This window comes from Battus philenor, unplaced genomic scaffold, assembly GCF_028537555.1.
Source record: "Battus philenor isolate CCGP_79_NKW_IND1 unplaced genomic scaffold, ilBatPhil1.0.hap1 SCAF_11, whole genome shotgun sequence".
Classification (NCBI taxonomy): domain Eukaryota; kingdom Metazoa; phylum Arthropoda; class Insecta; order Lepidoptera; family Papilionidae; genus Battus; species Battus philenor.
The window spans coordinates 3,265,776-3,280,597 of record NW_027181673.1 but is presented as its reverse complement, the minus strand read 5'-3'; the positions used below and the strand labels follow the sequence as shown (position 1 = coordinate 3,280,597).

The 14,822-nt window shown below is 34.5% G+C and overlaps 1 protein-coding gene across 1 annotated transcript; it reads right to left on the bottom strand.

Moving 5' to 3' along the window:
* Positions 1-1,866: 1,866 nt before the first annotated feature.
* LOC137931952 (odorant receptor 85b-like) lies at positions 1,867-11,676 on the bottom strand. Its single transcript, XM_068775450.1, has 8 exons — positions 11,586-11,676; positions 10,728-10,880; positions 9,399-9,587; positions 7,507-7,708; positions 6,078-6,207; positions 4,894-4,982; positions 3,898-3,964; positions 1,867-1,941 (listed from the first exon to the last, which is right to left on the bottom strand). Exons 1-8 carry the CDS (start codon positions 11,674-11,676, stop codon positions 1,867-1,869), a joined length of 996 nt encoding a protein of 331 aa, XP_068631551.1.
* Between the last annotated feature and the right edge of the window lie 3,146 nt (positions 11,677-14,822).

Sequence of the window (14,822 nt, the reverse complement as noted above, 5' to 3'; positions counted from 1 at the left end):
CGGTTGCAGATTCCGTTGGCGTGAAAGGGCAGTTGCTTAGCCCTCTTTTAAGAAACTCTTTAAAGACAACGAAGCTCGAAGTTTCTAGATTTGCAGAAAGTCGATCTCGCAGATCGCTTTGACGGAAATTGTTAGCTATTATTGACAAAATAAAGAATGTTTTGAAGTTGGAAGTTACAGTATAAACTGTCAGTTTACAGTATCAAATTAAAATGGTAGAGATCCCACCAATGCACGTGCTGCTTCATAAGAGATAGTGCGGTAGATCCTTATGACACCAATAGCTCTTTGAGGGCGTCTGACTGATTGATTGTGAAGCCTACTTTAACCAACAAACATAAGCATAACTGTATGTCTTAGTTGTATTTTCTTCTAAAAGATTCCTTTTTCAGCAAATTTTTACGTGAATAGGTGTCAACATAATATTATAAGTGTTGTGGGCTTCAGCAGGATTGGTTGTGTAAACTCTTCAATTATTGTTTTTTAACGACCCTTAATATCTACAAGTGCTCGGTGACTTGTTTTTTCAAAAAACCAACAATTTATGCTTGCTAATAGGATTTCTAAGAATTCACTTTATTAACGATTTGGATAGCTGGTGTTACGGATGATAAAGGATGGAAGTCGGCTTGATATTCTCGATGCTTGAAATTGACAATCAACAAAGAATAAATCATGTGATGGGCTTCATAATTGCTTTTGAGTTTAAAAGTATCGGAGAACTTGATTTTACCTAAATTCAACTTTGTAATGTTTTCACAGTTAAATTTAACAAGTAAAATTCCACAGACTATAATCTAAGGTACACAGTTTAGTATATGACTTTTCTCAGCAGTTCAGCATTCCGAAATTGTGGCAGCCTAGCTTACTCTCGGACTGACTACACTAACCTTCTTATGGCGCTAAGAATTATTGACGGTTCAAAAGTGCTTTTAAATGTTTATTTGAATAAATAAATTATCAATTTGAACGATATCAACTGCTGTCCTCACGATATATGTTCGCTTCAAGTATTGTGTAGTTTTCATTGAATTATCTTTCGCTTGTAACATGTTAAACCTATAAGTTTGTTGTTCAGTTCAACTGAAAAACAAACCAGAAATACGATAATGACGCGCATTTACTTCTCCTTAAGTATTTTTTCCGCCCTAAATTCCACTGATACACGCACTGAAATAGTCTAAAAAGTTTAACTATAAAATCCATGCGCACAATAGTGTTTACTGTATTAAATAACGAAGTAACTTCTAAATAATTACAGTGTATTCGTACTATTCGTGGCTACCAGCTTTTAATACAGGCGGGGTTTTACATAAGAGTACCTACATAAGAAGCCTTACAACTACTGTTTAGTTTAACCTGTGCGGTGCTGATTCAGCAGTTCGCTTACTGGTTGGTTGCACATCTATAGAAAAAAAAAAACGGCAATGCACACAATTAATGGTGAAACATCCAGAGAGGAAACCGGCATGATATAGGACAATAAGGGTGAATTGTTACCTAATTCACTGACGTACACCTCCAAGATAAGGCTCACGAGGAAACACTTGACCACAGATGTTATAATTAATAATAAAATATGTTACGGTGGACTAAGAACGGTTTTCTCCGAATGTTTATCCAATTTTATTTTTATTACGTAACAATATACTATACAATTTGTATTCAACGAGGAAAGATTTAAGTAAATATCTAATAAAACAAAATAAATATCAATAAAGAAATTTAATATTAAAATCGTTTTGCTATCACACATCTATTGTTCTAAGTCTGATTTTGAATAAAGAATATAATAATAAAATTTTAATGCACGTAGTGAATAATAATGCATAATTTCCATCGTGAGTACATAAAACTGTGACAAATTTAATCCGTAGAATCGTCATCGCCTGAATAAACCCTGGTCGCCACGGAGAAGTAGGAATACGTTGTGCTCATTACCTGGAAGCGACTTTATTATTTAACACAGAAAATAATATTGTATGCAAGGTATTTAAAGTTACTATTTTTAGGTTATTCCAGTTCGTGTATCAATGGAATTTAGAGCAGACCATTTTTCGAGTTGCTCAATAATGATACGTAAATAGAAATGCATGCTATATGTATATCTGGGTATTTTTTAGTTGCTTTCAACAAATTTATAACTAAATCATAACTAAAATACCCTTATATATTAAAAGGAAAAGATAATTTAATTAAAATAACACAGTAAGTGAGAAAAGGACGAATATTTAGCCACTTCCGCACATGCAGTGATAGTTGTGTAACAAAGTGCACCGCCCGCCAGCCCGCTGATAAATGCGTATGCGGCAAACAATGCGAATCACACAACTGCCACCGTCAAATCACTCAACACGTGTTTCACCCCTATACGGGGCATCTGCAGGAGGACATCTTCTGCTTAGGATGGACCGCTAGGTAACGCCTGATTCCATTAAATAAAATAACAATGTTTGGAGCAAATATATTAAGGGAACCGGAAAGTAATATCGCTTTTTAAGTTAAATTCACGAGTACATTTTAATAAGTTTTTATTTCCAATCAAAATATATTCTCCTTCGTTATCAATAATCTCTTGCCATCTAGTACACAAATTTTCAGTGCTAAAGCGGAAAAAAACTAATTCGTTTTTCTGTAAAACATGTCGACAGAAATGACATTATTTCCGGTCCCCCTAATATGTCGCTAGGGTAGCAGTTGATATCGAACGACTTAAAATTCGAAATATCTTTATTTAAACATAGCATTTACAAGCAATTTTAAATAGTCGATCATTTTTAACATTATAAAAAGAAAAGTATAGTCAGTCATTGAGTAAGGTAAGCTAGCACAGGTTCGGAATGCTGATCTGGTGAGAAAACCCAGCCATAAATTCAACGGTTGCTCTTTTTAAAATTAAACAATGTTTGATCTGTACATCATAATGAAAAGCCTGTAAATAAGTCAACTTATCCACTTTTACACATTTCTATTGACTTAAAACTTTTGAATGTTGAATAAGAATCATTTAATGTTTTATTTTTAATTTCAGATTTAAACTACGAAAGGAGCTCTTTATCACATATTGCAAAATTTCATTATGTATCTGCATACGCAGGCCTATGAACGATTTGTTAATTTTTGAAGACAAATTTTATGCATTACGAGCTTACTTTTGTTTGTTTTGACACTAAATTTCAGCTTTTAACATTTATATAATGACATAGTTTTTTATTCAAACATATTAATTTCTTTATTTAATAAATAAGCCTTCGTTAAATAGTACTCTAAATGAAAAATGTTTAAAATGAGCATCATGTGTAAGTGTATAAAGGAAAACAAATTAATCAGCCATACATAAATTAAAACCGCTAACTTTTAAAAAGCAAAGAAATGTTGTTAAAAATTATTTGAACCTTTTGGAAAAAAAGTTGATGAACTTTTAATATAACCGCACTTGTAAAGTTTAATTTGTACGTGTTAAACTATATTTCAAAATTTATACGTTAATGTATGATAAAAATTTTATTCGAGAATGTTTAAATAAGAGATTTTTTTTTAAGTCGGCGCTTCTACTACTACCACTATGGAACATTTAACCTATCATTCTTAATACTCAAATTGAATAAATAACTCTAAATTAGATAAAATTAAAAACTCTGACACTCTATAAGTTGCCTAAATGTAATTGCGAAAACTATATCATGACCTACTTTTTTTTTGTTAGTTATTAACTGTTTTAGTTTTTGAACGTATTTCTCCTGCCAATAAGTGGGCATGAGTCAAAAGCACGTGTTGGTGCAACTTAAACCTGTAATGTAAACTTAAAACTTAAAAAATGAACCTGCATTAATTCAAAGTACATTTATTTTGAGCCATGATAACACTATCACGCAACATATGACGAAACGAATTTACCTTTGTAAACATGTTTAATGTGACCGGTACATGTCCCCACGCAGTTAAACAGCATGGTCTTTGCGCTCTGTAGAAATGTGAAATAATTATTTAATAGAATACGCTGTCCCTCTTCGAAGGAGGAGGATAAATTTTCTCCGGAACTTTCGCTAACCCGCAGCGAGACGGAATAAATACATTTAAAAAACTTTTAATTTAAACGGTTTTTTGATACCCATATTGTGGTGGTTGTGGAAAAATATGTACCTAGTCCGCCATATTGGAACGGCGTCCATCTTGAATTTTAAATTTTGACATAATCATCGTGTTTTACTAGTGTAGCCCTTTCATTTGATACCCATATTGAGGGAGTTAAGGAAAAATACGTAATCCGCCATTTTGTATCGGCGGCCATCTTAGATTTGTAATGTTCTTGATTTTATTATATTGTATTGTCATCTAAATTAAACGTGTGTACCGAATTTCAGATCAATCTGACAACGGGAAAGTGCTTAAATTTCAATTTCTAATTTTGATCCGAATAAATTCCGTACGGGTCGAATTAAATAAAACCATTTAAAAACATCGTCGACATATTACTATTCTCTAAGAGTACATTCGTTTTTTTATAAAACCATAGACTAGATTCCGTCATATTGATACATCCAGGCCTTTAGGAAGGACAGGATTGCTCAACTATGTTTCTGCACCCATAACGCTTTTTTGCAGGCGTAAAACCACGTGCTTCGGAGCACATTATCTTTAGGAACCTTAGGACAAAGTTACCGTTACGGCCGCCGTGGTAGGAACTTGACTCAATTTTTGCTTTCCTTATCGTCTGCCAGATTCAATTGACGATTTCTCTTTACGTTTATCGGTACTTTGTAATACACCCGCGTAAGACATACTTAACCGTCTTCAGCGCCTTAACAATAATGATATATTAATGTGCACGTATCCGCTGTGTGATTCAACCCTAGAAAATAGTTTATGATGTTTATGTCATAGTCTATTTACCGTATTATTAATAAAATAATCATCTTCTGATAAGGCACGCACTCTCTGTACCATAAATTGTTGTACGCTGCATCTGCAATGCCCAAGCTCTGCGGAAATAAATGTGAACATTAGCTGCAGATAAGAAGAAGATTCAAATGATATAGGAAGTTCAGAATAGCTAAGTTAGTTAGTCTATCTATACAAAGTAAAAATTATATTTGTTAGTTACAGCTACACAAATTGCCATCTTTCAAGTGACAATCAACAAGATAAGACAACGACAAAAACTGGATATCAAAAGGCTAAGTCAATCTCACACTGAAAATATTTCTTCAAGTGAAAGGAAAAACATTAAGCAGAGGTGCAAAGTCTCTGAAACCGTGACGGAGGCGAAAAGAAACACATCTAACGTTGCGAGAATCGAGACTCATGTCGAGCAATATCTAGAACTATAACAATTAGATTGATTGTTTTTAAGTAAATAAATGAACAGTGGTAGCCCAGGTAAAAGACAAGGACTTGCGATCGTAGGTAGTGGCTTCGATTCCCGAGACACAATTTTACATAATTGTCACTTTGTGTGTTAACTATATAGGTATCTCGTGTCGCTTGCAAGACTTCATTAACAACTGTCTTTGACGTATTCTCGGTATATACTGGCATGACAAACTCTCTTATGTAGATCTCTGGAAACGCTGCAGTGAGATGCCAGTTGATCGGCATCTCACTGCAGCGAACAGATCAAACGCCGCAAGTAGAACTGGATAGGCCACAAACTTCAAAGGGACCCTGATCACATAACGAGGTAAGCCCTAGAATGGAATCCTCAAGAAAAACGAAGACGTGGCCGCTCAGAGCAAACCTGGCGGCGGACGATCACTGCAGAAGTAAAGGCAGTTGGAATAACATGAAGCGAACTGCGAGGTTCAAGACTGCTTGGGATGGCGACGTACTGCGGATGCACTCTCCCCCCCTTGGGGAAATAGGAATAAATGATGAGTTAATTATATAGGATTACCACTGCTCACAAACAAGTTCCCAGTGAATAGAATAGCAGCGTTCTTAGCGTACTATAATCCCACGCTGCTATGGTTAACCCTTTTTCCAAGCGTGACATTTATGCCTTATCTTCCCACAGATATCTTTGGACCTTGGACTCTGGCCACGCAGTAGGCGTATACGGACTGAAATTATGAACGTACCTCGTTCCTCAAAAATTCACCGTAGTAACAAAGCAAATACAAGGGTATAGACATTCCTTCTACCGGGAAATAATAATACATTTTTTCCACTGCACCGCGAGCCACCTGTAAAAGAAACAACAGTCGATTTCTATGGACACCAAAGAGTTTATCTTAAAAATTGTGAATACTACCAGAGACACGGAGGTAATATAATAGCTGTCACTTTTAGAGTGAGTACCCTATACGGCCCTATATTTACATATATATATATATATATATATATATATATATATATATATATATATATATATATATATATATATATATATAATTGTTGATTTACATATATGTATGTATGCATATATATGTATATATATATATATATACATATATATTAAAAAGTAATAAAAAAGTGATGACCTTTTGTATGTTTAATAATAATACTTTTAAGTCCAGACATTTACAAAATGTGTATACAAAACTTCTTACCGCACTTGCGAATCCTAAGCCACACAAAATTAATGTCACGCAGAGTGTACTTATTAACACAGTACCGTTAAATATGTCGTCCAATGCATCCGTCATTCTATGAATAATAAGTTATAATGTGTTATTATATAAACGTGGAAGAATACATATATCTGAGCAAAAAGGTGTATAGTGCAACTAATAATGAAGAAGAAGTAGACAGATATAAAACACAAATTGTGGTGTTATAAATACCCGACTATACACTTAATGCCGCGGGAACTCGTCGAATACGTGTAGCGCAAATACAATGTCTCATAGTGAACACCTATCGGCTAGCATGGTGATGAATATGCGTTGTCACTAATTCAGGAATTGGTTCTGTACACTTCGGCTGAAAATTGGCAGGGGCGCATGTAACGACTCCAGTGTTACTATTGCAATAGGTGTCGTTTCAAATTTGTTGCTCAAATTATAAATTAGAAATATATTACTAACCAACCACCCTAACCTTTCATTTTGGTTTCGGGGAGAATTCTTCCGGATGTTCAAGATACTCTGCCTCTGGGGGGAGGACATGGTTCTGTGGGATTCGTACACATTAATACGGAGGGTATATCTCTTTTCAGATGCGGGCGACCGCGGTATCTCCCAGTCAGGGCACTCTACACGATCTTTCCTAGCGCTGTGCTATTTTAGATAGCCCTCTCACGGGGTAGGCGTGTATAGTTCATGCTACCCCCAAGCCTTCATGGTGCTATCACGATGGTTCGAGGCCACATCGACCCATAGTCCGCCTCAGAGTGGCAGAAGCTAGTGAGAGTTAGGGCCCGTTATCTTAAACCACGACACCGAAGGCTCCGTTTGGTAGGGGAATATTATTCTCCGGAGGAAACTAACCTAACCTTTTTCTTAATAAGGCATTGTTATTAAAATGATATACAAATTAGTATAGAATCAATTTGAAATTATATTTTACCTGATAAGATTTTGATGTCGTTTAATAATGTCTTTAATTGTATTTGATTTATCGAAGGTTGCGTCGTTCTGTTCACCAGTTGCATTAAATGATGAAACGCATTCCAAGTCATGTTGTAATAGGGAAAATTCTATTCCGAGGTTGGCGCAGAAGGTTATCATAAGAAATTCCGAATTCATCAAGGAATAAATCAAATGTAACACTGTAAAGGTTTTAAAACTTTAAGAATAATACATTTCTATTAAATTTTAAAGGGAAATAGTGAGGAAGTGACAAGCGTCGTGTTTGAAATACAAAACATTATGTGAGGCAATTTTCAACATTTAATATAAGGTAGTAATTTTCATTACTTAACTATACAATGGCGGAATTAAATAATAAATTAGAAAAAAAGGTTATAAACATTTTTCGAGATAAACATTTCTTATGTTCGCTAGATGCAGATAGTTACCAAGTGGTTTTATTGCAAATTTATGGGGTTGGGGCTATGTTTAGCTAAGACGTTACAAGGCTGAAATGTTGATGATTAAGATGTAGTAAGAAGAACAATTTGAATTGGCCCGGTAAAATTCCAACTATATTTTTCAACTGGCAACCACTGGATGTTGGACGCGGCATGTATAGATCGCAATACCCCGAGGCAGGGGCAGCTCTAGCTCGTGGCTATATTCGAATGTTGATGCGCGCTGTTAGCCGTTTTGGCTTTTACAGCTTCATCGGAATCTGGACTCCGAAAACTGACTAAGTAACAATTAGCTAATACAATACGACAGGTGTGTCATCTGACGGAGATTTCTTTTTAGTTAATTAGCTCGCGGATTTCGGATCCGCGTGCCCTGAGTCCTAGAAGTCTAGCTTGTGTAGCGCCCGTGTGCAATGAAACCCAGGCGTCTCCTAGGTCTGACCCCCCTACCCCGTTGCTATAACTATTAACTTTGCAGTCGCAACAAGAAAGTTCTTACATATTCTAACAAGCTATTTTATAAGTAGGTATAGCCTACAGTATGGTATTAATTACGGCCTTTTTTCTTATGACGGTAGATTAACACTAATTGTTTTTATGTCTGTAGCATATGTTTGTTGCGAAACTAAGCGGCGAACCGAAAGCGATACGTGAAATAAGGTTTATTTCAAGTTGAAACAAAATTTTCGAAAAAGAAGTCGGCCATAGGGTGCTCGCGTTTGGTAACTGCCGCCATCGCGCTGGCTGGCCGCTTCTGTAATATCATTGTTGTACCGTGAATGTCCAAGACGATGCTCTTAGCTGTCTCATAGAGCGCTGCGGTGTCTATTGAGACGGCGGCGCCCGTTCTTATTGCACGCCCTGCACTATAGGTTTAGCCGCCCCTGATCAGAGGTATGCGGCATTATTTTGTGATGAGTTTCCTTCAAGTGAACCATGTTACCGAGGTTATTTTCTTAATCTTCAACTCTGTTACTGTGTTTAATGGAATCAGGCGTTACTTCGCGGAAGTCCATCCTAAATAAGAAAAGGACCAATATTTAGCCACTTCCGCACATGCAGTGGTAGTCGTGCAATGAAATGCACCGCCAGCCAGCCCGCCGATAAGAGTCATACAGAGTCACAGAGAGAGAGACTCTGTGTTTGGCACTAATGGGTGTAACATAACTCCTGAAGATGCCCCGTGGAGGGGTGAAACACGTGTTGAGTGATTTGGTGGTGGCGGTTGTGTGATTCGCATTGTTTGCCGCATACGCATTTATCGGCGGGCTGGCGGGCGGTGCATTTTATTGCACGACTACCACTGCATGTGCGGAAGTGGCTAAATATTGGTGCTTTTCTTACTTTGTTACTGTGCGTGGATTTACACCCTTTAGTATTATTTTCAAAAGAATATGACATCTAAGATAGCTATCTACCATTGACTTACTTATAAACGTTTGACAGGCATAGGTAATCAAATAATTGAACCAATTATCCGAAATATCGTAAGGTAATATACTTTGAAACGGGAGCTTCAGTATACAGTGATCTTTTAGAATGAACCTTCGAGTAATCACCACGAAGAACGGCCCTGTGAAATGTATGAAGATTCCACCCATAGTGTTCCAGTAGAATACTAAAAACATATAAATAAATTATTTAACACATTTTTGAGTTTTTGAATGGCTTCTCTTGCACATACTCACGCAGGCTGTTCGATTGTGGAATGATTTACCGCTGAATATAAGACGTGATAACTCACTACCTGTTTTCAAGAAAATGGTTAAGAACCATTTACTAGACCTATAATTATCTATCTGTTAATTCATTTCTTTTTCTTCTTGTTTCTTTCTGAGGCAAGTGTAATCGAACTAATATTGATCGAAGTCAGTTAGATGTTTTTATTTATTATTGTATTATATTGATAATATGTATTAAACCTTATTTATTGTAAGTATAGATGTTATATACGTATGTATGAATGGTTAAGTATGTATGTTTATGTTCATTGGTTTGTGAATATGTTTTTTTGTACACGTAAACTACCCTTTATTAGTACTTATACCTTTTCCATACCATGGTTGTCTGTAAGAGATTGTCTTGTGTGATAAGACCGCCCATTGTACTTTTTTGTATATTATTGTAAAACTTATTAAATGTATCTTAACGTGTACAATAAAGAATATTAAATAAATAAATAAATAAATATTCTTAATCTGCATATTCCGCATATCGACAACGTAGCCCTTTGTTTAGGAAGAAAAATCACTCCTTCTCCTCCTAGGAGGTATAATACACATAAAGTTGACAACAGATTTCTCCTAATCCGCCACCAGGTACAATGGAGCTTAATGCAGAATGCTTTCAATATCTTTCTCACGCCCTCTGGAGTTGATCTAGTTTTTAATGCAATGGAAGATTATTTAAGACCACCGCCAAATCTTTGGTACAACAGCGCTGACTTATGTAGGTAAGAAAAAGCAGTGGCAGTATCGACACTTCGATTACCACGAGTACACCTTCATTTGCAACAGAAGCATTCTTTTATACATAATAACGTATATCACATTCTCTCATCATCAGGTAAAACGCAACAAGGTTGCTCGGACCTGCCTTAAAATTAATCTTATATTTATTGAATCACTATGGCTTATTTTATATGTATGTTCTCGATGTTTGAAGTGTTATCTTGGTAGCATTTCATTTGTTACAGTTCATGCGTTATAACAAATAATAGCAACTGCTACTTCACAGGCCAGTCTGAAGAAATGCTCACCCAAGAGAAAACGTTTCAATGTTTTTATTTGCCTTTTTCTATTTGTCATTTGCTGTTCAGTTAAATTAGTGGTTCTCCACATGGACGCTAACTCGTTGAGCAGATTTTCTATATCAGATTTTCTATAAAGCACTACGCATGCTTTGAAACAAGCTAGAAAAATCACACAACTATTATTAGTTTTAAAACATTAACTAAATTTTATATTAAAAATAATTTGTGTGTATAATTTCGTACTGGACAATATTAATTATGCGTTATTTTGACTAGTAAGTGGCGAGCCAATATAATCCCGAAGATCTGGTTCCGAAGTTTGAAATGATACTTGTCATAACACTTACAAATTTTATCAGTTGCTGCAGATATGTTACGCAAAAATGTTACGAAAAATACCGTGATAGTCATATTGAATATCTCCCACAACGGAAAAATTCTTTCAAAAAAACTACAAAACTTTACGGCAATACACTCTTAACGGTCGACAAACATCTTTCGTAAAGAGATAAGTAATGACTTGACTCATCTTTTTACAGTCCTCTTAGAAGATATGCTTTAGATAAATATATTTATATAAACATAATACTGTTTCTACAGAGATTGTTCGCTTGTGCCCCGAAATTTGAGAATACTTAGCACGCACAGGAACTGAAGAAAATTAAAAAAATCCGATAATAATATATCACAAAGCTCCTGTTAGTAAATGCGAATATTTAGATTATAATGTGGATATTATTAAAAGTAAAGTGAACTATTTGTGAGCGTAGATCTACGTTTAGTAGTAAAGGTATTACTGCCAAAACATAAAAGAAAATTATGAAAATGTTTTATGAAACATCTATAAGAAATAAAACAACATACCTTGTGAACAGATTATGCATATAGCAATCATGTAAGCTGCATCAGTTAGATTCACATCTTCTGTAGATATTTTAAACACGAAACCCCACATGCTCATGAGTTGGAAAATTGCGCAAGGCATCAAACAGTACAGCTTCAAGCGTGTATATTTCGGGCTATCATTGTCGAATAAATCAATATAACATTTTCTGAACAATTTGAAAGACAACTCCCAATGCACGCCGATTTCAGGTGGAAAAATCTTGAATTTCATTGCAAATTTATTTGTTCAATTACTCTGAATGTTGTAACTCCTTGTGAAAAGAAAACACACAGGACATCCTTTATATACCGTAGTCATACAAGTTTAGAGATTCGTACTACTTATTTAAAACCATTTAATACTTTTATTATACCATACGTATGTTTTTATTGATTTACCGTTAATGTAAATTGTAACAAAATTAAAAGTAAAACCGATCTTGTAGTTTTTTTCCATACCAATTACAAGTGGATACTCCGAAGAGTTTTATTCTTTTTTAAAATATGAACTCTTTTAAAATCACTTCACAATATTTTTCTTCTACATAACTATCCTTTCCGAGTTCAAAATATTTAAATAAAATACAACCTCTACACTTATGTTTTTACCAGACGTATATTAAAATGTCTTTAATAACTTAAAAATTTAAACAAAATTTTGCGTAATTACAATCTATTGCACCGTTACTAAGAGACTCCTCTAATCATATACTGCTACTACTTCGTATCTCACCTACTGTTATTGGATTTCTCAGGTCCCAGAGTCCCTAACGTGACCTGCCACTACGTTTAGTGTAGTGATGAACTTTGAGGCAAATTGGCAGGTTTCCTAAGGTCTATAAATCTTCCTAGCCTACAAAAGTTATTGACAGATGTTTTACAAACACCGATTAAAACAAGTTCCAATATACTCGTTTGGAATAATGACAATTGAAATATAGAACGAGTAAGAGATTCAGTTCATTATATTATTAAAAATGTTATATTGAGATTTATGAAATTTTTTTTATTTTTAGGGCAACAATTTTTAGGTATAAGTGGTCCTGGTATCAGAGTATCAAGAACTAACCTTGTCCCGTGTTTTTATTTCGTTCCCAATTAAATATAAATAAATACATTTAGAAATACTTTTAAGTTAAACGGTTTTTTGATACCCATATTGTGGTGGTTGTGGAAAAATATGTACCTAGTCCGCCATATTGGAACGGCGTCAATCTTGAATTTTAAATTTTGACATAATCATCGTGTTTTACTAGTGCAGCCTTTTCATTTGATACCCATATTGAGGGGATTAAGGAAAAATACGTAATCCGCCATTTTGTATCGGCGGCCATCTTAGATTTATAATGTTATTGATTTTATTATATTGTATTGTTATCTAAATTAAATGTGTGTACCAAATTTCAGATCAATCTGACAACGGGAAGGTGCTTAAATTTCTAATTTTGATCCAAATAAATTCCGTACGGATCAAACTAAATAAAACCGTTTAAAAACACAATTAACACTAATCAACTAATTTTTAGACTTCTAACCGAAGTAACGTCTAATAGGCCAGCAATTAAATTGGTATTATGTGAGACTATCATTATAAAAAAATAATGTATACTTTTTATATTAAGCAGAAAGAGAACATATACGGAGAATAATAAAATTAAAACCTCTTCTGCAGTAGAAAGTACGCGGAACTTATAGGGTCGACTCTTAGAGTAATTTTGTTTGATTCAGTAGGCTCATGAGACATGGGGATTTTCTTAGAAAATAATTATTGATAAGAAACATGTACTGAACCCTAATAACATAAAATCAGTATATAATTTATAGACGTCAACTTCTTTGACTTAAATTACAAAGGAATAATTTTTTATAGAAAACCAATACTATACAGATAATTTGCAACAATCATATCGTTTATTGGTTATTAAACTTACTACAATCAATGAGGCGTAATTTACTTTCAAGTAATGTATTATTATACAGCCCGGAAAATACTTTCATGTTGCTTTTTTATTGTTATAAAAAAATGTGTCACGTACTAATGAAATAGAAAACCTTATAAATACATCGAAATTCTTTTTATTGCTTTGTACAAATAGAATAGACGTCTTCCGAGTGTTAGTATACAAACAGCTGTGCAACGTACTTGAATCTTCTTCGATAGCGAATAACATTAAAGCCACTTACGATGGATGTAGTTACAAATTTACAGAAACTATTTACAAATCATCACTGACACGATCACAATTGCAGAGACTGTCTTACTGTTGATCTCTGAATTTAATTACTCGTTTAAATTTTAATTGAAATGCGTAAAAATAACCTAAAAATATATTGTGACAGTAATGGCCAGTAACATGGAGCGTTCGCAAGTAAACGTCACAAATATTTACTTCTTAACTATGGCTGTCAAAATAAAGAATATTTTGAAGTGGGATCGTATGCAATTGAAACCTCAACAATATATTATACATAAATAATTATATATAACTGTGAATTTATTTAATAATTTTGATTGATGGCATCTTTTCTGAGAAGCATTATGGGTATCATGACGAAGCATATATGTATATCACCGATCACAAGTATAACTGTACGTGTTAGTTGTATGTTTTGTTTATATATGTTAACATATTAGTCTCGTGAGCTTCCGCAGAACTAGCGGTGTACACTCCGCCAATTTTGGATTGAATGATTTTACCATACCTAATTTTTTTTCTCTTTACTGGCTATCACTGTTTGTGTTTCTAGAGAAAGTTTTAATAATGCTCTTGCTCTTCGCCCTTATTATCTTCGATAGCTGAGTGATATTTTTTATATACTTGCAGTCACCTAGGACTGGACCTAATTAACCTTTCGTTTGCCGTAACATAGCGCCTTTCAGTGTCGGGAACGATTTTTTTTAAATTATAAATGGGATACTATTGTTTATAATCTTGTAGTCCAGAGTAAGCGATTTTAAACTGTATTTTTAAGATGCTACTATGTAGTGTAGCCTAATTTATTTAGAACAGATCTGACCCGTACGCGCGCGGGGAGTTCGGAAAGATATGTCCATTGGCAGTTACATTTTCACGGTTTTTGTACTCAAAAAAATCTGAAAAACTAACAAATTCTGCTTGCGTACCGGATTTATTTCAATTAATATTATTAATGACTTTAATAACTGCTGGTGTCACGAGTGGTAACGGATCGAGGCCCTCCAGGTCTTGTCTTGTG